This window comes from Plutella xylostella, chromosome 7 (assembly GCF_932276165.1).
Source record: "Plutella xylostella chromosome 7, ilPluXylo3.1, whole genome shotgun sequence".
NCBI lineage: Eukaryota > Metazoa > Arthropoda > Insecta > Lepidoptera > Plutellidae > Plutella > Plutella xylostella.
The window spans coordinates 839,299-865,273 of NC_063987.1; the positions used below are offsets into that span (position 1 = coordinate 839,299).

General features: G+C 40.3%; 2 protein-coding genes across 2 annotated transcripts in view; one reads left to right on the forward strand and one right to left on the reverse strand.

The window, feature by feature from the left end:
* Positions 1 to 14,836, forward strand: part of LOC105385038 (protein unc-79 homolog) — a 76,497-nt gene extending 61,661 nt beyond the window's left edge. The window contains exons 48-60 of the mRNA XM_048622271.1: positions 1,419 to 1,557; positions 2,107 to 2,261; positions 2,627 to 2,754; positions 2,946 to 3,158; positions 4,348 to 4,484; positions 7,463 to 7,554; positions 8,085 to 8,233; positions 9,087 to 9,259; positions 9,974 to 10,115; positions 10,969 to 11,076; positions 11,454 to 11,570; positions 12,468 to 12,590; positions 13,485 to 14,836. Coding sequence (XP_048478228.1) covers positions 1,419 to 1,557; positions 2,107 to 2,261; positions 2,627 to 2,754; positions 2,946 to 3,158; positions 4,348 to 4,484; positions 7,463 to 7,554; positions 8,085 to 8,233; positions 9,087 to 9,259; positions 9,974 to 10,115; positions 10,969 to 11,076; positions 11,454 to 11,570; positions 12,468 to 12,590; positions 13,485 to 13,634 — 1,826 coding nt within the window. The 3' untranslated portion in view covers positions 13,635 to 14,836. The remainder of the gene's footprint in view (positions 1 to 1,418; positions 1,558 to 2,106; positions 2,262 to 2,626; positions 2,755 to 2,945; positions 3,159 to 4,347; positions 4,485 to 7,462; positions 7,555 to 8,084; positions 8,234 to 9,086; positions 9,260 to 9,973; positions 10,116 to 10,968; positions 11,077 to 11,453; positions 11,571 to 12,467; positions 12,591 to 13,484) is intronic.
* A 6,589-nt stretch (positions 14,837 to 21,425) lies between these two features.
* On the reverse strand, positions 21,426 to 23,614 carry LOC105391968 (acetylcholinesterase). Its single transcript, XM_011563547.3, has 3 exons — positions 23,382 to 23,614; positions 21,957 to 23,149; positions 21,426 to 21,632 (listed from the first exon to the last, which is right to left on the reverse strand). The coding sequence occupies exons 1-3, from the start codon at positions 23,568 to 23,570 to the stop codon at positions 21,455 to 21,457; spliced, it is 1,560 nt and encodes a 519-aa protein (XP_011561849.3). The 5' UTR covers positions 23,571 to 23,614; the 3' UTR covers positions 21,426 to 21,454.
* Positions 23,615 to 25,975: the final 2,361 nt, after the last annotated feature.

Consider the following 25,975-nt stretch of genomic DNA (forward strand, 5'->3'; position numbering starts at 1 on the left):
TTTATTTCATCATTATATCATTACAGCACTTACGTCAACGGAAAATCTCGTTTCGAAAATCTCGAAAATCGGTTTATTTTATGGATTATATTTTTGTGTTCAAATAGGAACATAACATAACGTTGAACCGAGACTTAACGTTGGTGTCATTGTGTAACACTGAAATCCTATTGTGTAAAACTGAAATTAAAGTAATACATACAGATACACTCGCACTTTTTTTTTTACTAGTTATCGATAAAAAATATCCATAAGAAGCACATCACTATTTCAGCGGGGCTAAGTTGGCAGTTTTGTACGTCATAATTTTTGTTTTGTTGGTACCCTCTGTTAGTACGCGTGAATAAAAAAAAATAATACAAGTATTTTTTTCTTTTTTTTCCCTTGTACTCCCATCTCTTAAAACGTAGTGTTCTTTTCTCTATGCTAGACTCAATCTAGTTGGCAAAGCGTTCGTTTCATAGAAAATGATTTGTTTACATACTAAAATGGCAGCTACAATTCATAGAATATCCGGATTCCGGATTTGATCACAGTTTTGGTCATGGTTTATTGTTATTAGCTGTTTCCTAGCAACCAATGTCAAAACAATGCAATAGTGATGTACCGGTATGTAGATATGTATTAATCGACAAAAAAGGTCATAGTTGGGAAGCGTCCGTAGTCGAATTGGCTTCAGTAATCGTAACTATTCATTGAGGTTAAGCAACAACTGACACGGTCAGCCATTGGTAGGTACAGCATGAGTTACCGATTTCAAATGGTTCTTTTCTGGACGCTTCCGTGCTTCGGACGGGACGTTAAGCCGTGGGTCCCGGTTGCTGGCGGCTTGAAAGCATCTGACCGTCGGGTTGCCCACTTACTCAACAACTTCAGTGCATTGTACTCATTCAAAAACGGCGATACGGCTCCCGACCTATCACGTGAGTATAAATGTACAGCGGAAAGCGGGTGACTTCGTTTATTAATCATTCCTAATTAAATTTAACTATACCTTATTAATTTGAAATTAGTATTTCTAACCCATGTTCTCGAATTCATCGATAACACTTATCGATAATTGTTACATCCATTGGCAAGAAAAATGAAGACACTGTGTTCATTATTAAATGTCACTTCACGTAACCCTTATTGCTGGGAATTAAAACTCATAATGATATGTCCCATGAGACATAATCATGGTAAACGGTAAAATTTCCCCCCGCAAAATTGGCAGACTTTTTTGTATCAAGAAAGATCGCTATGACGCTTCCCGAGGGTACACCCGAGTCCGCGTTGTTCTATGGCGGCAGGTTACCATTCCTACCATAAATAACACCTTCTGTATTGCTGTAATATGTTTTCAACACCCTGAATAATCCCTCCAACATCCACCCTTAGTCACGTTAGTAACTTATTATCGTGATTTGTGCCCTTAGGTGCGGAATGCGGCCAAGCGGCCGAACAATACAGCGACTCGGAACTCGGACTATGCGTGATAGTAGTTGCGTGCTTCGTGCACCGCTCGCCCGCCGCCGCCGCGCCGCTGCTGCCGCCCATCCTGCACAACGTCAGCAGGTACAGTCCGGACCACGCGGGCTGACCGACTGCAGAGTGTGCGTGATAGTGGTGGCGTGCTTCGTGCACCGCTCGCCCGCCGCCGCCGCGCCGCTGCTGCCGCCCATCCTGCACAACGTCAGCAGGTACAGTCCGGACCACGCGGGCTGACCGACTACAGAGTGTGCGTGATAGTGGTGGCGTGCTTCGTGCACCGCTCGCCCGCCGCCGCCGCCGCCGCCGCCAAACATAAAAAATCACCAGATTTGCATCATGGAACATGAGCTCTCCATAGTAAAATGTCACGTGACCAACTAAGCTTCTATGGAAAATGAATATTTTTTTTCGCGAATTTTGAAATTCTTTTTTCAGTTTCGGGCTTAGATATAACATGCTGCACATACTGGTTTCGGCTTAGTATACCCTTTTTGCAACACCCTGTATAACAGCATCTAACCTCCCACTCATATAGCTCGTGTATAGCTCTCTCTCGGTCGCTGTGGCTCATCAGTCCCTTATATATTCACATACAGCCAACCTTCCACTCATACAGCCATCCCTCTCTCACAGAATCGTGCAAATGGGCAACTACCTATGGCAGAGCGAGAGCACAACTCGCCTCCCAGGCAGTGCGGTCGCAGTGGCCCATCAGTTCCTGAGATGTGTGCTGCATCAGCTGGCCAGCAATAATGTGTTTCTGCAGCTTTTTACGCAGAGGACTAAAGGTTTGTTTATTATTAGCCTGTCCCCGCGGTATAGATCCGTTATCCACGTCTATAAACTCCTGTAATGCAAGTTCTACCAATCACAGCGCTATACAATATCAATAATAGCGATAAAGTGATGTTTATTTACATCGATAACGGACCCGTGCGGCAGGGACTGGAATAGCCATCTAGGCATTTCGCATTTATTGACTAAATAATGATTGGATTATTGGATGATTAGAGATTAGGAGTGGATTCTTTGCCGCAATAGACCAATAATGCTTAACGCCGTACCTGCTAAAGCAGCTATAAAGGGCTGCTATATTCATATTCAAAGCCGCACATGCCTACTAAAACATTAACATCCAATCATTATCTTCCAGAGAAACAACGCCTGATCTTCTTCAAGAGCATCGCCCAAGCGTTTGTGGACTTCAACGAGTTGTACCCGTGCGGACCCCTGCAGCTGGTGGTGGAGCACCTCAACTCCAAGAAGACACTGCCCACTGACGTGAGTCCATCACCTCCTACTTTGACTTTACTCTGAAGCCGAAGTTGAAGTCAAAGTCAAATATCAAAACCAAAGTTAAAACCAAAGTCAAAGTCCAAGGCATAGTCAGAGTCAAAGTCAGAGTCGAAGTCAAAGTGAAAGTCAAAGTCAAAGTCAAAGTTAAAGTTAATTAACGCCTTAACCCCCAACAGATCCTCCTAATAGTCTCGTCCAACATCTCGATGTACCTGGAATGCCTGGCCCCCGAGGCCCTGGGGCCGCTGTCGGCGTGCGCGGCGCTGCTGCAGGCGCTGGAGCAGCTGCTGCGCGCCGCTGTGCTGCAGCTGCCGGCGCTGGACGACGTGCTGCCGCTGCTGCGCGTGGCCGCTGCCGCGCTGAGGATACCCGGCGCGGCGCAGTGCAAGGTATCGTGTGTCAGCTAATGTGTGTCTAGACAGGGCTTCTAAAGAATCTAATTTAAACTTAGATTGTACTTATATGTCGGCGTCGAGGCAGCTAGATTAGAATGCAACCGCCACTTGAAGCGTTGGACGGAGTCTATGGCGCCACGGTCGCCTGTGGGAGCCACAGCACTCTTTGTTAGAGATCGGTCCAGGGTGGAGTAGTCACCGCTTAGTCACAACTGCCCGCGTTCGGTGCTGCCGCTGCTGCGGGTCGCTGCTGCTGCGTTGAGGATACCGGGTGCTGCGCAGTGCAAGGTATGATGTGCCATTCAAAGTGTTGCTGTTTTGGTAGCAGTCGTTAATGGTAATAATTTGGCAAGTCAGAGGCCTTCGGATAGCTTCAAAACATCGGACAGTCGGATTGCTCACGTAAGGCTTCGTCAAACAGAACGCGTTAATAGCGTGTGTCAGAGCGCTAACTTGACGCCGCGCTATGACGCTAAGATCTGTCGTACTACTATGGTAAAATACCGTCAAACAGAGCTCAATTGCTAGTAGTCGGCAACGCTTGCGTCACAGTGCGGTGTCAATTTAGCGCTCTGACGCGCGCAAGTACCTATCGCGTCCTGTTTGACAAAGCCTTAAAGAATGTTATTTTAACTTATAAAAACTAAAAAGCTATTACGTCATGTTTTTATAGGGCCATTGATGTTGATTCTGAAGGCAGAAATTCTAATTTTAACGCTGACAAACTAAAAAAATTGCTAGCGTAAAATGACATTTACGGAAACAATCATAGAGTCGAATTTTAAACAAAGAAATTAAGGTTTTGACAGCTCTAAATTTAGAATTTCTGCCTTCAGAATCGACATCATTGTAGAGACAATCAATGCAAGGCAACAGAAAATTATCCGTTATTGTGGGTTCTAAATTGAGGACAATTATACGAATTTACTATACGTAGGTATACTGAACTTGACTGAACTAGATGAACTAGTACTAGAACTAGTTATATGAACTTTACTCTTCATTTAGGGCTCATTTTTCAATAGTCTGATAAGTGTTCTAAGGAATAAAATTGTTGCTGTCACTGTCTTATACAGACATTTTGACGCGACAGCATCATACTTATTCCCCAGATAACTTTTATCTGACTAATGAAAAATCAGCCCTTAGTCTATAAAATTAAACTTCTTCAACCTATCCACAGAGTATCCTGGAGCCGATATCCAAGCTGCTCTCGTACGGCATCCAGAACTTCGTGATCAAGCTGTCAGTCATAACCGAGCTGTCGTCCCTGTGCGTGCGAACCTTCGCGCGAGACAGGGACAAGCTGCTGGTGTGCAGGTGAGAGAAAGGGAGAGAGAGAGAGAAGCTGCTGGTGTGCAGGTGAGAGAGAGAGAGAGAGAGAGAAGCTGCTGGTGTGCAGGTGAGAGAGGGAGAGGGGAGATAGTGAGAGAGATACGTATTTGAATGATGCGCGTAGCCTTGTATGGTATCGTGCTTTATAGATGCTGGCCTATTGGCATAAGTGACATAAGAGATACGGTAAACTAAAAGATTTCTAAACAAATACACAGTGGTTGAAATGATGATACAGTCGACTCCATAATTAATTTTGATGTCTACATTCAATTCGATGTAAAAATTCAAGAATCATACATTGTAATACAGTGTGTGTTTCTGTAGTTTGGTTATCACAAGATAAAAAAGTGTATAGATATTTATGAAGCCATAATGGGGACTACCGTTTTTTTGCTCACCAGTTGGCGCCACTGTCGACTGAGGTCAAGAGGTACCATAGCTGTCAAACTTATCAAAGGCGACTTTAACAAATTGGCGCGAACTCAAGTTTTAAAATCTTGAATCTTATAAGCGAAAGAACATAATGTAAATAAGGATTAGGCATTTAATAAATACAATAAAATAAAATAATTATACACACTGATTTAACTTTAATTTACACTTTCCGTTTAACCTCTAGAATGCCGTGTGCCAGATCTGTCCCAACCCCCCTTGTCTGCCTAGTGACAGATCTGTCCCAAGAGCACTTCATCGCGATTTTTGTGATTTTAGTTATTAATACCATGAAATAGAGTATGAAATCACCTGGAATCTATTCTATATGAATGAAACAACCATCGACAACATTCATTGAGTCAAAAACTTCACTTGTTTACTAGTAGCGCGAAATTCAAATTTTGGTACCTTGAACAGTCCGTGTACTCGTGACTGTTGGTAATAAAATAGTGATTTCGTATCGAAAAAACGTCAAAAGGTAGGTAAATACTATGTTTTCTTGTTATTTATTCAATTTTGAAGGTATAGTGATAAATCAATAGTATAAAAAAATACAAAAAATCGAGTTTTTATCGATCTAAAATTGTACCGGATTATTGCCTGAAGGGTGCGTAACTTTGTAAACTGATTTCTAGACTGTTATGTAAAAACATCAATAAATAATTCATTTCATTTATACAGATAATTTTATTGATAATACGTATTTATATCGGATTATTCAATAAATAGCCAAAATATTAGAGAAAATCAATATTTATCAAGGTGCATCCAAAATTCACACACACACATACGCAAACAAAATGGCTGCCGCTCGTGTATGTACACGAAGTGCGTTGGGTTGTTATACAGCGTGTTTTATTTTTTAGGATCATCGCTCTAGTGAACGTGAAGTTTAGGCTCTATAGAATGATATCGATGTGTAGATGAGTCTGAGAGGGTGATCACCTGTCCTATTTATATAAATAAATATATGTATTCATATATGTATATGTTTATAGTATCATATTTGTTGAAAGTAGATTAACAAATAAGTAAATATGATTCAGTAAGTAACTTACGTTTAAGTTTTTATAATTTAGAATGCTAAATTACGAAACATTATAAAAATATTATCATTCATGTTTTATTTCATCAAAAGTGAACACCCTTGATTTGGGACAGCTCTGGCACACGGCGCACTGGAGCAAGCTCCTGTCACGCACACATGCACATGTACAGAAAATGGAGTCTTTTGAAATAAAGCTAATTATAGTCAGTTTTCAAAATATAAATTATGAATCTATTTCCTCTAGAGTTTATACTTTATTGATATCAGTTGATAGCTATATAATCTCTTCAAGTAATAAGTATAAAAAAACCTGGATTGAAACTAAAACTATATTGAAATAGAGGTATTTTTCTGTGATAGGTGCAGTTTCAAGTAAAAATCTGTAATCAATGACCTATAGAAATCAAATAAAACTATTATAACCAATAAAATTCATTGTAACACGTTCATTAGCTATCTGACAATAAATTACAATCGATACATTATTGAGTACCAAACAATAATACCCAAATATTCATATAAATGTGATTCCCGCGCGGGCGCGCTCTACTGTCAAAAAGCGCCGGCAGACGGCGGTTACATGTGTGCGCGGCTGCTCGGCATAGGAAAGGTTAAACACACTGACAGACTAAAATATAACACATTAGTAATCCACACAATGAATGCTGGTTGAGTTGTTAGTTGAAACTAAATAATGGTAGTATAGTATACTAAGTATTATATTATTTGTGGGGGTGTCAGTACCTGCACCTGGCTCACTCGAATGAAGCCTTTGTGCATATCGCCTTAAGGTCTAAACTCCACTCCTAAGCTTGGACCATTTCCTACCACGCTGGTCCTCTGCAGGTTGGTGGGTTCGAAAATCTAGATATGCAGGTTTTATCACGATGTTTTTATTCACTGTACATAAATTCCAAAGTAGTTACTCATTGGTGACAATATCTAGATCTGGAGTTTAATTTTTAGTGTTCACACTGCTATACAAAGTTTCTGAAGGCCACTCAACAGTATACACTATCATTTTGTTGTATGATGCTGTCCTCTACGTTTCCAACCAAGTTACTGTTACGGTCATAGTCTTGGTGTCTGTAAAAAGAAAAAACATAGCTGTTACCAAAGCAAACAAGCATACATTTCGTAAAAAATAAGTTTGTAAACAGTAAACAAACTAACCTCTGAATTAGCTGCTCTTTGAGACCGCTTATTTATGCGCCTCTTTTCCTTAATTCAGCTTTCAAAGCGTGCACATTCATCGACAAATAATCCATATTTGCGATAATTTCGCGAAAAGAGATCACTTTTCAACAGGGAAATGAACGAAAATATAATTTATCACGAAGCCCGCCAAACAAATTATATGAAAAATAAAATGTCACTTGGCCTCAGTCAACACCAGCGCCCCTAGCGGCAAATTCACACGCGTTAGCTCCCATTGAGCAAAACTTATTCCTGAAAATATTTGTTTTTTAATCTTCAGGGTACTGGTGTACGAGTTGATGCAAGCTCTGCGAACTAAAACTACCATCCCCGATGAAAACTTCTTTGTTCTACTGCAGTTTGTGTTGCAAGGTTAGTGTCAATTGTTCAGTAAAAGGTTCAATACCTACATTACAAATATGCTTCATTGACTAGTCTGAGTTGCACACAAGATTAGAATATAGTCTACTTTATATTCCGGAATTCCCATGGGATTTGTTAAAGGAGAATCAAACCTGCGTAGCGTGTGTAGCGTGTAACAGCTACTATAAAATAAATACAAGTGACTTTTGTACCGCCCGCTCATAACGCTCACGATCCTAGACACTAACATTTATTTATTTAGGGCCACTTGCAGAAACATATTAAATCTAGATTTAGTGTCAAATCTCGATTTAAGAAACGTCAGTCCATATAAAATTTATAAATCTACATTTAATATGTTGGTGCAAGTGGCCCTTATTCTTATATTGCAGAGATTTGACAAAATGTAACTTTTTTTGTGTCAAAATCGTATGATAGTAACTGTCAGCTATTAATAAATAGATTATTGAAACTGGCAGTTAATGATATAAGCGACGTGCCTCTATGTCAAATAAATGACTCTTTATCTCTATCCCCAGGTCACGGCTGCACCCTCCTCCTCCCGCCCGCCCTGGGCCGCGGCTGGCTCACGAGCGAGGGCGAGGGCGGCGCGGGCGACTGCATGAGGGCACATCTACACGACTGCATAGAGCTGCTGACCGACCCGCACACTACTAACAAGATTAAGGTGAGAGAAACATGGAGAAAATCTAAATATAGAAAGAAAAACATGAATTCGATAATTTGGCCAAAATGGCGGCTATGAGCGCATATTGCTTTTAGAGCGCTCTATAGTGCATCCGCGCTGTAATAGACTAATAACGGCATGTGTGTCTTAAATTAGGAATACATAACGAAATTTGGCCAAAATTGCGGCTATATTGGACTCAGAGCGCTCTAAAGTGCGTCCGTTTTACAATACACAAATAGGCGGCTTAGCAGCAAAGCGCGGACCAATGGCATCGCTCTTAGATACCTCATTCCTCCAACGGACCAATAGCAGGCTGGCTGCGGCGAGGGCGGCGCGGGCGACTGCATGAGGGCACATCTACACGACTGCATAGAGCTGCTGACTGACCCGCACACTACTAACAAGATTAAGGTAAGGGGAAATAGAAGGCCTAAAACCTTTCCTTCATTGGAAGGAGACCCGTGCCCCTGGAGTGGGGACGTGATGGGTCTTGAGGAAATAGAGAGAAAATGCTTATGTGTCTTTTATAGAAAGAAAAACAGTTGTAAATTAGTAATATATAAAGTAATTTGGAAAAAACTGCCGTCATATGTGCCTTCTGAAGTGCGTCCGTGCTGCAATACACAAATAGCGGATTAGCCGCATAGTGCGCCTGTGGCGTCGCTCTATTCAGACACATTCCAATTGCCCCACCAAGAGCCCCACAAGTTTATTTCTGCATAAATTACGTGGTTACTACAGCTTACTATGCTATGTCAGATTTCACAAAAAGACAGCGCTTCAACCTTGACATATCCCTAGCTTCAGCGTAACTACATCGCTCATCATCATTCACTTTTCTCCATTCCAGGGCTCCGTCTCCAAGTCCATCGTGAACCGCAACCTAATCTGCCTGAACGAGGACACGCTGGGCGCGCACGTGAAGGGGGGTCTAGCACAGTATGTGGCCCAGGAGCTGAGCCTGGAGCAGCGGGGGAAGCAGGGGCCCAGGCACCCGCCCTGGCTGAGCCAGGGGCCCGCGCCGTGAGTCCTATATCTAATTAAAGTCCTTAGTGATACCTCTTCATCATCACGACACATGGGGCACGGGTCTCCTTCCAATGAAGTAAGGGTTTAGGCCTAGTCTACCACGCTGGCCTAATGCGGGTTGATGGACCCCAACACTAGCAAGCTTGTGCTGAGAGAGTTGTCGGGTAAGTGGGCAACCCGACTGTCAGATGTTTCCAAGGTGCCCGAAGGCCTCTGACTAGGATTATATAACGACTGCTACCGAAGTAATCAGTTACGATCACTGAAGCTAGCTCGACTACGGACCCCTCTGATTCTTATCATATTCTCCACCTAAATACCTTATACAGCAGGGCTGAGAATTGAGAGCTTACTCTTGCTAATCTTAGGCACGAATTACACAGAAAAGGCATAAGGGGAAGGCGCGGCGCAGGCATCTTGCCGCTTCAAAACATTTCAATACAAAATGTAGGTAAGCGCTGCACCGCGCCTTCGCCTTACGCCTTTTCTGTGTAATTCGTGCCTAAAACGTAGTTTCGAAAGAGAAAGTTGCGGTGCCATTTTCGAAAAGCTAGGCTAACTTCTTTGGAGAAACAAGAACGTTTATTAAAATATCTGCCCCAGCCGGGAATGGAACCAAGGACCTTCGGCATAGCAGTCAGGGTCACTAACGACTACCCCATTCTACCGTCGATATAATGTTTATTCATCTATATTTCCCCCCCGCAGTTCCCGCGAAGTGTCGGAGTGCGTGACTCGCGTGCGACTCATCTCGTGGCTGGTGATGGGCGCGCTCTGCAACTGCGTCGGCGGCGGCGTGCAGCAGCCCATCCCGCAGGACGCCACGTGCCACGTCACCGACCACATACAGGTATATGTATCACAAGTTATAGCTTAATAGGGCGTATAGTCTGTTTTTATGATCAAATGAATATGAAAGTCAAAGTATTATGGCGCAATGGCCCCGGTTGACCTTACCTACCTATTGATTGTAGCACTATATGTATGTATTGTATTTCAGTCGAGGTTTCTGACGCACTATTCATTTGTAACCTAAATGTATTTTATGTTTGCTTAAATAAATAATAAATAAAAATAGGTGAATAATAAATATGTGGGGACATCTCACACACGGCCATCCGACCCCAAGCTAGGCAGAACCTGTGATTGTTGGACCGTTGATATATCTACACAAATACATAGATAGATACATATGAAATAGATAAACGATAACCAGACACAAGGCAAACACAATTGTTTATCACACGAATTTTTGCCCTTGGCGGGAATCGAACCGGAATTCGGAGGCAGCTTCACTACCGCCTGAGCTGTGGTGCCGTCATATATGTATTATACAGTAGCGGAGTGCGTGACTCGCGTACGCCTCGTCACTGCAGGACGCCACGTGCCACGTCACCGACCACATACAGGTGACACGCTGTTGTTATACAGAGTGATTTTGAAGACGCGCACAATATTTACACCACGTGTTCTCCTACTCATAATGACCAACTTTCATTATGGGGCCAATCCTGTAGGTTCAATACCTACTCTACCAAAATGTATGGAACAGCTGTTTTTTTTTTCGCGATTTCAGGGTCTCATAATGAAAGTGGGTCAGTATGACTAGGAGAACCTTCGTTTTTTGGTCAAATAACTTCTACTACTTCATTGAGTATTTTTTAAAATAAACAATTAAAAATAAATATAATATTATGTTACAGACAATAATGTCTTCCTACGTGGAACAGACTAAGCCGGCACCGCAACGTATGAACGCCCTGTTCCACGCCTTCATACTGTGCCAGCTGTGGACCATCTACCTGGAGCAGGTCAGTGCTATCATCATCATTATTATCATCAGCCCGTGGTCGTCTACTGCTATGCAAAGGCTTTTTCCCAAAAAGCGCCATAATACTCAGCCTTTCTCGTCCAACCACTACTGGTTGCTGATATATACGTAAGAGTTTGGGATACCACGTGTAGCGACATCTATCTTCGATACGAGCACGATCATAACTCAAGATGTAGATCCTGTGTAGTGAAACTGAAGTCTACCGACTGATGCCATGGAAGCAAGCAAGCTAGTTTGAGTCTTTATGTATGTGGTTTCTTTGTAAATAGCTCATCCAAAACGCCACCCTATCCCACAAATTACAAAGCAACTGCCCGTATTTACTACAAACAATAAAATCCTTTATATCCCCAGATCGCGCGGGCGTCTACTCCGAACAGCGAGGCGTACAACACGACGGTGTGCCTACTCCTGGACTTCTGGTGCAAGGTGCTGCCCAGCGTGCTGCAGGTCACCGTGCAGAGTAAAGTGGTCAGTTATCTTACACAGCTACTTAGCACAGACGTATATGACACTAGATTCCCCAAGTTTACGTACTGCGCGTGTCAAAAGGATGATCATATATAATCAACTTTAGGTTCATACATTTACCTCCGGCCAGATGTCATAACCAGTGTCAAAAATACTTGCCGCTGTTAGTCTGTAACTAGCTTAGTTTTTCACCTGTTTTTACTGTAACTTTGTTTCTATCTGTTGGAATCTGTTAATGGCATGTCTAATAATATATTAAATAGCTATTTTAAGTTATTATAAGTAAGAACATGCTGTTGATTCTCCAATAAATAATAAATAAATGAATAAATAAATACTAATTCCTATACAAATTTCGGCACGCTTGGTTCTTATTGATTAAAGGCATTTCGGAATCTAGTCATATAGGTCTGTGCATCTTAGCAATTTACAAAAATTATAGGTACTTCTCCATAGAAATTTTAAACACGTGACTTTATTACTATGGCTATAACACTTTTGCGACACTCTGTATAGAAATAAGAAGTGACTTTCAAATATGTCGTCTGCTGAAAACGATTTTTTAACCCCCGACAAAAAAGAGGGGTGTTTGAGTTTAATGTGTCTGGGGTAGCGTAGTTTCTGGCTTTTATTTATTTATCTAATACTTTATTGCACAAATATGAGATATAGGTAAGTGCACCAAAGGTGGACTTAATGCTAAAAGCATTTTCTACCAGCCAACCTACAGGAGGTACAAGTAAAAAGGTAGAAAGGTGCAAAAAATGATAAGTAGGTATATGAAAGCAGGAAGAAATAAAAAAGTCACTCGCTTTTAGTGTTGAATGTCGGGGGGGTTTAACGTTGATTAATTTATGTACTCTGTGTGATACATCCTCACATAACTCGTCATTCCAGTTGGCAGAGACAGTGAACCTGCACTTCCTGAGTCTACTAGAAGCTCTCCTAGAGTGTGACTCCACGGTGCTGAACAAACTGCTGCCGCTGTGGACTCCGATTATACACTCGCCGCTGTTCAATGTGAGTTTATAATCCGTTATTTAAGATATGGCATATACCTATAAAGTACTTCAAAACAAACATAAAAGTTACTATACAAAACGTTTTGGATTCTAATTTCAATAACCAAGAAATGAGTAGTGCCTTAAATCCATAAAGAATTTTAAAACGCAAAAAACATCCTTTTTATTAATGAAGTAAGTTTATGCCACATTAAATTCTTTTTTTAGCCTTGGATTATCGTATGTTTGTGTCGTAAAAACTATAAAAAGTTATTCTTTCGTGGGTTTTATAAAAAATCTACTTTCATAAACACCACAAAGACTTTTGACGGTCGAATGGCGTAGTGGTTAGTGGCCCCGACTGCTATGCGCAAGGTTCCGTGTTCGATTCCCGGCTGGGGCAGATATTTGTTTAAAGACAGATATGTGTACTCGGGTCTTGGGTGTTGATATTTATATTTAGTATGTATCTATTAGTGTAGATATATAGCTGTCCGACACCCATAACACAGGTTCTGCCTAGCTTGGGGTCGGATGGCCGTATTTGAGATGTCCCCACGTATTTATTTATTTATTTGTTTGTTTGTTTGTTTGTTTGTTTGTTTGTTTGTTTGTTTGTTTGTTTGTTTGTTTGTTTGTTTGTTTGTTTGTTCGTTCGTTCGTTCGTTCGTTCGTTCGTTCGTTCGTTCGTTCGTTTGTTCGTTCGTTCGTTCGTTCGTTCGTTCGTTCGTTTGTTCGTTCGTTCGTTCGTTCGTTTGTTCGTTCGTTCGTTCGTTCGTTCGTTCGTTCGTTTGTTCGTTCGTTCGTTCGTTCGTTCGTTCGTTCGTTCATTCATTCATTCATTCATTCATTCATTTATTTATTTATTATTTCCCTTTAACAATTTACCAACAACTCTCAACACTCCCCACAGATGCCGCGCCACGTGTCGTCCCGCCTGACCGCGTGCGTGAACGCGCGGCCCGCGCCCGCCGCCCCGCGCGCCGCGCCGCGCCGCCTGCAGCGCCTGCTGGCCAAGATGGCGCATCTCGACCTGCAGCCTACCACCTTCTATCTCATATAAACTGTAAAAAACAAGTGAAATCCTTTGGTAAAGTAGCGACATCTAGTGTATAAGTGACAAGTTAGTGACATCGGTTGGTCAACTTGAGACCAAGCGCAGAGACTACTAGCTAAGATGGCGCATCTACACCTGACGCCTACTACTTTCTATCTCATATAGACTGGCGACATCGCACGCTAAGAGAAATAGTAATAGACAAGTGACATTTGTTGAGAACTGTGGCAACAATCGCAGATGCTACTAGGAAAGATGGTGCATCTAGACCTACAGCCAGTACCTTCTATCTCATATAGAGTGGCGACATCTAGAGAACTAGACAGAGACAAGTTTCATATGTTGGTCAAATTGAGAACTGTTGTAATAAGCAAGGAGACAGCTCGCCAAGATGGCTCATCTGGATCTACAGCCTACTAGTTTCTATCTAATTTAGAGTGGCGACATCTAGTGTATAAGAGGCAAGTTTGTTAATCTGTTGGTCAACTTGAGAACTGTCGTAATAAGCGCAGAGACTAATTGCCGAGATGGCGTAGCTAGACTTACAACCTACTACTGCCTATGTCATATAGAACTAGTTATTGTTAGTTAGGCAAGTTGCGTTAAGATGGACGCAGTAATAAGTGTGAGTTGCTCTGTATAGATGGCAGCACAAGTGAAGACATACCTACATCGCGGTGTAGAAGTTTTTTTGAGTAAAATACGAACTGTCAGGCAGATGTATAGAGGATTAGAAGATAAATGAGAGTAATGGGTTGTAGAAATTAATATACTTAAATAAATATTGTTAGGAATAAATTGTGTGAGAAATGTCACACTAGACAATAGTGAATACAAACCAATAAAAATAGTTTATTTATTATTGTTACCAATACCTAGGAGCACTATAAAATAAACCGTGATTAAATGTTGGTAATTTAACAATTCCGAGTTACAGCTATTGATATAGTTACGCACATAATTTATTATCTGTTTTTTACATAGAATAAATAAAATATAGAATATTGTATTTGTGTAATCCATTCTTGTAGGTACTATTGTACTAGCCAAAATTACTGTTATTGTGTGTTAGAATCATAGAATAACAAGTACAATAGTACTAGTACTCGTTATTCTATGGTTAGAATGTAGGTAAAAAGGTCATTATTGTGTCATATTTAACTGTTACAGGTTTTTATGTAAGTAATAAAATATAGCCATTAAAAAAAGTTATTTCGTCTTATTTTAATTTTAAAACACATCTATCCAGATGATCGATTCCAAAGGTTGAGTTATCTTAAAACCATAAAATCTTCGTCTGCGGTCAATCGGTCACCCATAAAACAATTAGATATTTGATTATCTCTACATAAGGAACTTACGACTCTCACTAAAACAAACTACTTATCTGTAAAGGTTCTAATACATTACTTTACATTTAAACGCCATGTTCACAAACACAAGACGACCGAATGGCGTAGTGGTTAGTGACCCTGAATACTGAGCCGAAGGTCCCGGGTTCGATTCCCGGCTGGGGCAGATATTTGTTTAAACACAGATATTTGTTCTCGGGTCTTGGATCTGCCCGTAAAATGGCAATAGGCCCGCCCCCTATTACATTGGGACTAACATAACACTCTGGCGAAAAAAGGGTGCAGCAATGCACCTCTGCCTACCCCGCAAGGGAGTACATTGGTACAAGGCGTGAGTGTGTGTGTGTGTGTGTGTGTGTTCACAATAATTGCGTTTCTATTTAATAATCACAGTACTGCGACCGCCGTTTCAGTTGAATCAAGCTCACAGAATTTTTGAGGGCAAAGGGCGAAGCATATCTTCATTGTCTTAAATATTCAATAAAAAAGTAATGACCTCCGTAACGCTACCTGCCAGATTATTATCAACGCATCACTTTCTAAACCTTTATTATAATCGTTACATAAGATCAAAATATTTTGACTGAAAGCAGTAGGCAGTATAAGGTGACCCCAACTCGTCTATACCTTGTAGCAAACGGCGGGTCAACTATTATGTTAAAACAATAGTATACAATTAAACAATACTTGTCGATCAGTTTATTGTGTGATTGCCTCATGGATTACGTCGGTATTAATGTTGGATTAAATACTATCGTGGGAAAGCATTTTCTCATAGGTAGGTTATACCTATCGTCGGTCGTATTTTATTTATTGACTGATCCGATAGGTCATACGCACTTAAAAACTAAGGTATTAAATAAATATACCTACTATAACTCCGCCACGCTACAAAATCATACAGGGATAAAAATTGCCGTAAATCTCATTTACACTGTAAAATTTGATGCTAAAATTAAATCTAGTATTTAATCGACATAATGATGTAACTGGATAATTATTTAAAAAATCCCTCTGCATTGGGTATTTTTCTTCCAGCCGTTCAGTACGTAGGTATTCCAAAACCGAGGTAGTTAGTTACCTGCGTCATCGCGTTTTATTTATTTTCGGAAGGCATGGATTTTGCGCCACGAAATGTTTTTTTGTTTATTTACTTGGGGGCCGTCCATTAATCACGTGAGGCTCAAAGGGGGGGGGGGGGAGGGGGTACTGAAAACCTCACGAAACATCACGAGGGGGGAGGGGGGGTTCTCGTTAGACATCACGTGTATTAATTTTTTGTAAAAAATTAGGTATTTCTGAACCGATATTTTGGACGGCGCAAAAATTTTAACGATTTGTAGTATGACCTATATTTTTTCTAGTCAAAAATTGCCTTTACATAGACTTCCAAAAAAATACACGTGATCCAGGGGGGGGAGGGGGGGTTGGTCCCAAACCTCACCAAATATCACCAGGGGGGAGGGGGGGTCAAAAAATGACAAAAACGACCTCACGTGATTAATGGACGGCCCCTTGTGTAGTTACCTAACTATAAATAACTCCTTATTACATTCACTTTCATGCCATATCGCCCTTCCTGTACTTTGACGTGCCTTCCCAAGAAGGTCACTCTAGTTATGGAGGTATGGGGTATGTTCAGGCGCGGATCCAGACCTCAAAATAGGTGATGGGCAAGTCTAGGTTTCCTTGCCTTGATGTACTTACTGATACTAGCAGATTTGTATTTTGGTAGTGATAATATTATACGAGGGTGGGTCAATAAGTCCGTGACTTTTTGAAGAAAATACTAGTTTTTGGCTAATTTTATTTTTTATTATTCATTGTAGTCTCATTTGAGCTCTATACACCTTGTCCAAAGTTTCAGCAATTTTTTTATCCCTTCCAAAAAATAAGATTTCACGAGGTCATCAAAATACCCACCTTGGCCTTCTTTGGCGCCGATTCACCCCGAGAAACCCACTGTTTAGACTGCTGTTTGGTCTCTGGTGTGTTGTGGTGGATCCACGTTTCGTCCACGGTTACAAAACGGCGCAAAAACTCGTCCGAATTTCGGTTGAACAACGCCAAACACTCCTGCGAAGTTTTGTCATTCGATTGCGTTTGTGAGCAAACGCGGCACCCATCTTGCGGAAAGCTTTTTCATACCCAAGTGATAATTCAAAATTGAAACCACTGAGTCACGTGATATCCCTGTGGCTTCCACTATCCCTCTCACTTTCAATCTCCGATCGGCCAACACCATGTCGTGAATTTTTTCAATCATTTCAGGTGTAGAGACCTCAACTGGGTGCCATGAACGTCCGGCATCTTCCGTACTTGTACGGCCACAACGGAATTCAGTAAACCACTTTTTACCATAGATATTGATGGTGCAGAGTCCCTATAATCGTTATCAAGCTTAGTTTTGGTTTCAGTGATGGTTTTTTTCCGCAAAAAATCATGCTTAGTGAGCACACGAAATTCAGTTTTTTCCATTATGTTTTTAAATCACGCGGTAGTTGCTAAGAACGGGTGTAAAACACAAACCAAGTGACGTAACTTGTCCAAATTTTGACAGATGTCAGTTGACAGTTGCCTGTTGACAGGGGCAATGTTTTTTTTTCAGTTAAGTGGCGGGAAATTATAAAAGTCACGGACTTATTGACCCGCCCTCGTAGTTATGCTAAATGCAATTTTTGCATCTCAAAAGCCCTTCGGATCAAACATTGTTAATTCAACACTGAAATTTTCAGTTTTTGAAACAATAAAATCTAATTAGGTACCCCCACGACTTCAAACAGCTGAATCCCATGCATGATCCATCAAGAGTTATACAGGATGTTGCAAAAAGAGTATACTAAGTTGAGATGCCACGAAGTGATTTGGCCGAATACCGAATATTCGGTGGGTGATCCAGTATAATTGTGTGTACAAATAAAGAATATTTTATCTATCTTACATAAAGAATATTTTATTTATCTTACATAGTTACAGTTATCTATCTATCTATGTATAATTCAAATGATTTGTAGTTTTATTTAAAGAGTGCTCGTCTTAATCTTTCGGCAGATCCATACAAGGTGGTCAATCAACTCGAAACAGTAGGCACACCTTATATATTTAGTAAAAAATACCTTTAACAAAATTCATTCAGAAGCAGGTACCTATTGTTACCCTGACATGCTATATTGTTTTATTCGGATCAATTGTATTTAATATTTCATTTTTTATCAATTTAATTTATATTTTACACAATTTATCCTTATTATTTATTAATGTGACATTGTTTATTTATTTATTTTTATTTTGTTTTAAATATAGTTAAATAGAATTGAACCGATATAAATTAATATACTCTATGAATTATACTAATTAATTTTAATTGTGATTTATTGTGATGTAATTTTAATTTTAATTAATTTATTGATTTATTGTGATCTAATTTTAATTTTTAATTATAATTTTATTTTTAATTTGATTGACATTGCATGTACTATGGATCTTGTTATCTGAAAATAAATGTTTTATTATTATTGTATATTTTATGAAGAAAAGCTCTTACGAACAAATGCCGGTTTTTTTTCTTTATTCACCACAATATTCCTTTAAATTGTTTTTTTTGTTCCCTTTTATAAGAAATTTGCTACTTTTTAAGTATTCGGTATTCGGCCGAATAGTAAGTAAGTATTCGGCCGAATACTGAGAAAACTGACCGAATAAGCCGGATACCGAATAGTTGCCGAATATTCGTGGTATCTCTAATACTAAGCCGAAACCTACATGTGCAGCATGTAAAGCCCGCTCTACACACGCGCCGCGAAGTCGCTCCGTGAATCCGCTGCGTAAATTCACGCAGCGGATTCGTCGCGTCGTTCGCCCACAAGTGTGTCCCTCCACACTCACGAAGCATCGCAGTGTTGTTCGCAACTTCAATGAAAATGCCCACTATGTCTTGTACGCTATTGCGATAAAACAGCGAATGTAGCTGCATTCATATTTGCGCGCTGCGTATCCTTTATCGCGGGCTAAAAAACCGCCACCGGACGGGAAAGGAGAGAGCGAAGGCGCGAACAACATCTACACTCGCGTTTCGCGCTTTCTAGTGTGGAGCGGGGTTTATATAAAATAAAATAAAAATTATTCATTTTCCATAGAAACTTTGTTGGTCATGTGACTTCTTACTATGAAGAATGACTTATTTTAACGCGAATTTTGAAAATCTGATTTCATTTTCGTGCTCAGATATAATATTAAACAACATGCTGCACATGTAGGTTTCGGCTTAGTATACCCTTTTTGCAACACCCTGTATAGACATAACTGGTATCATTTTGTTGGATATTTAGTAGAGTAATCATTCGGGTAACTTTTTCTTTACTTAACTTAGGGATCAAAATTGAGGATATCTAATCGTTGTAAATCTTATCTCTGGCCGTTATGAAAAATTATACCTACTACCTATTATTATTTTAATTTCATCATATGTGAATTATGTGTGTATCCGTGAATTTTTTTATATTTTTTTGAACCCCCATTTAGCCAGTTAGGATACTTGTGTCTTACATTTTTTTTACTTTTAAGATTAATATTTCGTAAACTAATCACTGAATCAGAAAATGGTTTGAGCATACTTACTTACTTATAATATTTTTATAAGACCTATTCAATAATATCCCACTATAGAAACAAGGGAAAAAAAACAACTCACACTTGGTCGGTTTTCCCTTTGAGGTAGAGAACCCTAAAAAACCTTTCTTTTAAATAACTGTATCATAAAAAATACTTAGGCTTATCGAGATCAAACTAGACTCGTAAATAGTCACTTTGGCCGTAAGCCAGACTCTTAGCATTACGGAAAATTTTATGGTTTTTGAATTCTTTAACAATTATCCGGAGGCTTTTCGATGTGGAAAAAATATAAGTATTTAGCATAGCCCGAAATCATGACCACCGTACATATAAACCTCTCAGTCATACCTCCAAAGTGATAAAATAATAACTAAATTATAATATTAAATTCCCATGGTGTCATATGGCAGTCATTTAGGTGATGGGCATGCCCACCTTGCCCATATGGGTGGATCCGCGCCTGGGTATGTTGACTTTCATTTGGTCTTTACTATTGATCATTATAACGATAATTAGAGTCGCCAGTTTAAAAAAAACTTCGGTATAAAAGCATTTGTTTCAAAACTACGTCATACTACTCATGCTAATTCATTTTAACCGACTTCAAAAAAAGGAGGAGGTTCTCAATTCGTCGGGATCTTTTTTTTTTTTTTTTGTAGAACCTCCTAACTCCTAACACTTAGTAGGTTCCTGTGGAATCTAAGTAGAAGTTTTAATTATTGTTTAAACAAGGCTGTAATAAAACAATTATACCCTTATAGCTGCCATAACTGCGCTTTAGATTTTGATTTCACTATGTATTCTTCACCTCTGTAATTAGTGTAGGTACCTACGTATAACTCTCTATTTGAATCTAAAGGCTATTGCAAATTAAACTAGTGATTGCTCTCTACATTTCACAATCAGAATCACATGCCCAGTACCAAGCATCAAACATCATGATGCCATTATGGTACCTAGGTACCTACCTACCTTCAAAATGATACACTAACCTACCTACTTACGAATCAAATCATCTCTTACGCATGTAATGTACGACCCAGTTGAGTGAAATTGGGTGTGATGTGTGATCATTACAATAGTTTGTATAATTCCGCCATCTTTGATCACAATGGTCGTCTGTTCATTAGCGCTCTTTGTGGAGATTAGGTAACGGCGTGGGAGGTCAGGCGATGATCTGGCCGGCTGCAGATGTATACGGATGTTACACATTCTTATTAAAGAGGTGCCAAATGCGCATTGCGTGAATGGAAATGGTAATCATAGAGTCCGCATCTTGGGATATTCCATTGCTATTAAACATTAGGCTGTAGCCTGTAACTGTAACAGTGAATGGCTAAATATGGGCTTAATTTTATATAAGACTAAAGTACCTACCTACGAGAACACCATAGATGATGCTAGATATTCTATAGCATTTAATATAGGTTATATGCATATTGCATACCTACAATATTAGTTTTATATTAAAATAAAATCAATAGCTATATAATCTTCTGAAACCAACATCATATGTGCCCTTGATTTTATCTATTGCTGTTTTATCTCACTTTCTCAAAAAAATGATAATGTAAGCCAATAAATGCCTAAATAATCGTTGCATAGCCCAAACATTTATCGATCCGGATAAGTAAGATACAATGTCATTATGTATTCCTATTCCTAAAACCTTACCTACCTCTACCGTCCTAGTGTGTAGTGTAATGCTGCTTCTCAAAAGCCAGCTAGGGCAATTGCTGAGGACAGTACGGCGTGGCGCACTCTTGCAAAGAAGGCCTTTGTACCACCGGGGTAGGTCTAGCTAGGTATATTAGGACAACAACAGAGAAACTTGTTGCCAATGTCTTTATTGCATCCCTTTGCTTATAAAACAGCTTGTAACCCGAATCGTTTGTAGAACAGTTCCCAGAAGGCCATGGCGGTGCCTCGGAAGCGGGCCCGGGCCGTCGCGGCCACGTCTATGTCGACGTACGGCCGTGTCTGTGACGTCACAGGCTGCCACGTGAACGGCACTCGCTCTGATAATTCTGGAGTCGGGTTTCTGAAAGGTTTAAGTTATTTATTATTTATTTTGTAAGTAGTGAACACATACATGTACCTATAATAAAGGACAGGTATGTAGGGCCGATGAATATTGGGCTAGAGTCTAGTTGTCGAGGTATCTAGTTTAATGTGAACAACAGAGTCTAGTTCTGGAGGTGTTTAGGTGTGTGTAGGTAAACCCAACAACACGCACTGTACCAGCGTGAGGTCACATGGTTTAATTAATTGTCCGAAATAGCGTATAAAGAGTCCAGACTGCTTCTGTCATAAGTAGAACCAACTCCTACAGCCCATAGAATGAACACGAGAAAGGAAATCTCACCCATACTTGATGAAATTCGACCACAGGTAAGTAAAATGATCAGAGACGGTCTTCTCGTCATCCGTGAAACTGTCGTATCCGTCAGCGAAGACGTATTTGAGCTCCGAGGCGTGCGTGGCGCCCGCGGTGTCTCCATCTCGCTCGCTCACGAAGCTAAACACGTACTGGTATATCGGACCCGCCTCTTCACTCAACAGCTGCTTCACCGCCAACTCGGTAGGATTCACGAAGCCAAAGTCAGAGTTGAAAAGGTCCAAACTCAATGCGGTTGCCTCGCTTACCGGGTCGTCCCCGAGGTAGAAATGCTTCACAACTTCAGTAGCTTCCCTCAATTCCTCCTCTGAAAGTTTGAAGGCCTTCAGATTGTTTTCAATGTAAAGAGGGTCTGGAGAAAAAAAACCACAGGTTTCACAGCTGGTAGTGCCGATAAGGACCGGTGTGTTTTTGACCTTCTTTTGTGCTGTCAAAGCGAAAGGTTTAGCAGGAATGAAACTTTCAACTCCTTCGAATTCTTTCTCGAAACATGGCAGAACGTTGAACCCTGTTGCGTCCATTGCTCCAATGACTAAGTCTGAGGAAGTATTGGCGAGGAATTCTAGAGCCTTTTTGTTGTCATCTGTTACGTAGCCGAGGTGCCGCGCCAACTTGAGGGCGGCTGCTGTGTCCCCATCAGCTAGAAGGCCAGGGGACTGCGGCGCTCCACTCTGCACTATCACTTTGTTAAACAACTTCTCATTGTCAGCATACAGCTGGTACACAACAGCTGCCGCCCCAGCGCTCTCTCCCGCTATAGTCACGTCATTTGCATTCCCTCCGAAATGGACGATGTTCTTTTTCACCCATTGAAGAGCCGTGTACTGATCCTTGAGGCCCTGATTGCCTGGTACCTCGGGGATGTCGAGGCACAAGAAGCCGTAAGGTCCTAGTCTGTAGTTGATGGATACCACGATGATGTCTTGGGCGACTAGATTGTGGCCCGTGGGAGAGTCTTTGGAGGCATATCCATCCCTGAAGCCTCCTCCATGGATGTAGATGAAGACGGGTAGTGGGTGATTGACGCTGGCCTTGGACGGGACGAAGATGTTCAGCCGCAGACAGTCCAGCGACTGCGAGCCAGCACTCGGCTGAGGGCATGCGATGTCCCCGTTGCTTGCGTTGAAGATGTTGTCAAATTTCGGGGCTGGTAGTGATGGCTGCAAGCAAATTAAGGAATAATGTTCACTTTCAGTTCTCTGCGGTAAGTGTGACTACACTGAGGGGTGTGAATCGATCGTTTAGGTTTTATTTATTTATGGAAAACCACACTTAGTATGTACCTAATATTATTCATTAAATGAGCTTATATTATTCCCATGTTATATAGAAAAAATTCAACATGACAGCATTTTTTACTCTGCTTATTAAATAAAATAAAAAATAACTCACCCCAAAAGGGTTAGCTGCATCTACTTGGGCATACGGTATTCCCAAAAACGAAGAGTAGTCTCCATCCAGGGCTTTCTGACCTCTCACCAGACCCTGGTCTATCAGCACCAGGGGGTCCACTCTCACTTGTGCACCGCTTACATAACACTGCACTGTATAAAGTATACTTGTTAGGAGTAGAACCCGCATTTTGAATTGTTTTAAAACAACTGGTTGAGTTCGTTAGCTAAGTCTTGAATTTAAGATTTCGGTTATCTCACTATCTTTGTTTATCTTCGAACGATATTCAAGAGTAAGTTTATCTCGATAACATTGCAAAAACGCATGCAATATCTTGTCAGGTCTAGGTATGCCTAAATAAAAATGAATTATTTTTACTAAGTACCTCGTCGGTTTATAATATTAGGTGTCTTTGTTTCAGGTGTAACAAAACATTTATTACATTATCTATAATGATAGTATAGCTTACATAAACATAATTTGACGTCGGTATTTTCTATAAGTACTTAAACGTACTTATAATAAGTAATGAGTGAGTACTGAATGATCCTAATCGCAAGCCAGTGCCTACACGCGTAACACATCTTAAATGTCACATACGTACCTAAGACCTAAATGATTGGCAAAGTGCGGTGCTTAAGTGCGGTCTAAATACTAAAAACTAACTAACTAAATTCTATATTGTTTTATGAAAGTAGGTAAGTATTTAAATAAAAAAATACGTAAAATATTTTCTTCTTATCTCTGAAACTTCACAGCGGTCCGGTTATTGTGAAGTCAAAACGGAGTAACATTTAGGTACGTACCTATTAATTAGCATCAAATTTAATACAATTTGAATCTGAAAATCGTTGTCAAAACAAGCTTGCGATAGTCGCGATAGGGGGCCAGATACCTATTTCCTTTCCTACAGTTTTTTGGTCCTCTCGACTGTACGAGTTTCTCTAGGTGCAATTTATAATATTGCGACCCATTCTTAAATTCACTTGAATACCCCTGCCGAGTCCCCTGCGTAACACCTCCGCGGTATAAACAATAGGTGGTTTCTTGATTGTTGTCAATTTAAGATTAATTGATTCTGATTGATTTACTACTTGTATTGTGCCGTATGGGCTTGTTCAAGCCTCCTGAGGATTGATATTATTTAGATAAGTCGTGCCCACTCGCAATTATTATTATTATTTTATTATACATTCCTGCATGTACATACACACACTCGAGTACTTACACAATCGTAGTAAGTAATGAAGATTTTTCTATCACAACCTAAGTAAAACTGACCGGCACTTGCTTTGCTTTTCTATGCACTTTTTTTTCAGTTCACCTCTACGTCTGCATCCCAGTACAGGCGCAGCTTCAAATGACCTTCTAAAATATGCTGAGTTAGGGCTGACCCCTGAAATTCAGGTAGTACTTTATAGGAGGAATATGATAGGTTCTTAATTGTATTTCCCTTTTTGGAAAAACACTGTATGAATTAAGTAGGTAGTTACTTAGTAAAAGTCTGAATTAAGTTTCCTTACTCATCCCATACATCATCTGTATTTATAAAGGAATTACAAAAGTGGTTTACCTACTATAGTTAACGATTTCTCAATTATTTTATGAGGCCTGTTTAGGCAATTGATTTGTTCTTAAACTACAATAATGACAGAGCCAAAAAGACCTCTTGACATCGCGAAAAGCCGGAAACCCGTCTAATTAAAGGGCAGAGCTCCCAATCTCACGTTGGATCAAGTGATGCAACCCGCGCTGTGTGAATTTTATGAGATAATGATGTTTGTCTGAGAATGTACGGCAACAGTGTAACACTGATCTTTGGGTAAAAACTAATCCAGAATAAGATGAGTGAAACGCACGCAGTCGCGTGAGCGAGGTGACAAAATGCCTTAGAAGTTAATCATTGTTATACTGATAACTATGTTAAGTAGGTAGGTATATGTATTACATTATAATTATGTGAAACACCATTATTTATTCATCATGAAAATTATTAAAAAACTATATGAAGGGACGTAGAGACAGAACCAACAATACCAATGGGTTACAGCTACCATAGAATATAGTAGGTATATCTCAACTATTTTGATTAAAATAAGCGTAGATGGCACTGGGCTGGTCATATCTGCCGAAGAACCGATAACCGTTGGGGTAGACGAGTTCTCGAGTGGAGACCACGAACAGGCAAACACAGCGTGGGACGCCCTCCTGCTCGCTGGACTGACGACCTTAGGCGGGTGGCGGGTAGTGGTTGGATTAGGAAGGCCGAGGATCGAGTGTTGTGGCGCTCCTTGGGAGAGGCATATGTCCAGCAGTGGATGATTATTATATACTTGCACCACAACTACCTCACAATCATTATAGACTCACTCACTTCCATCCAAAGGTTGTCTGGTAGAGATTGCTATAAGCAATAAGGCCGCCTCTTTGTACTGTTTTAGTTTTAAGTTTAGTTTTTTTTTTTTTGTAATTTTTGTTCTTGGTGCAAATAAAGTGTATTGTATTGTATTATTGGCTGATGATGAAGCGTAGATACTTAATGGATTTTTGTTCAGTCAATATTTTTTTATTTATTATTTGTGCCTAGCTCTAAA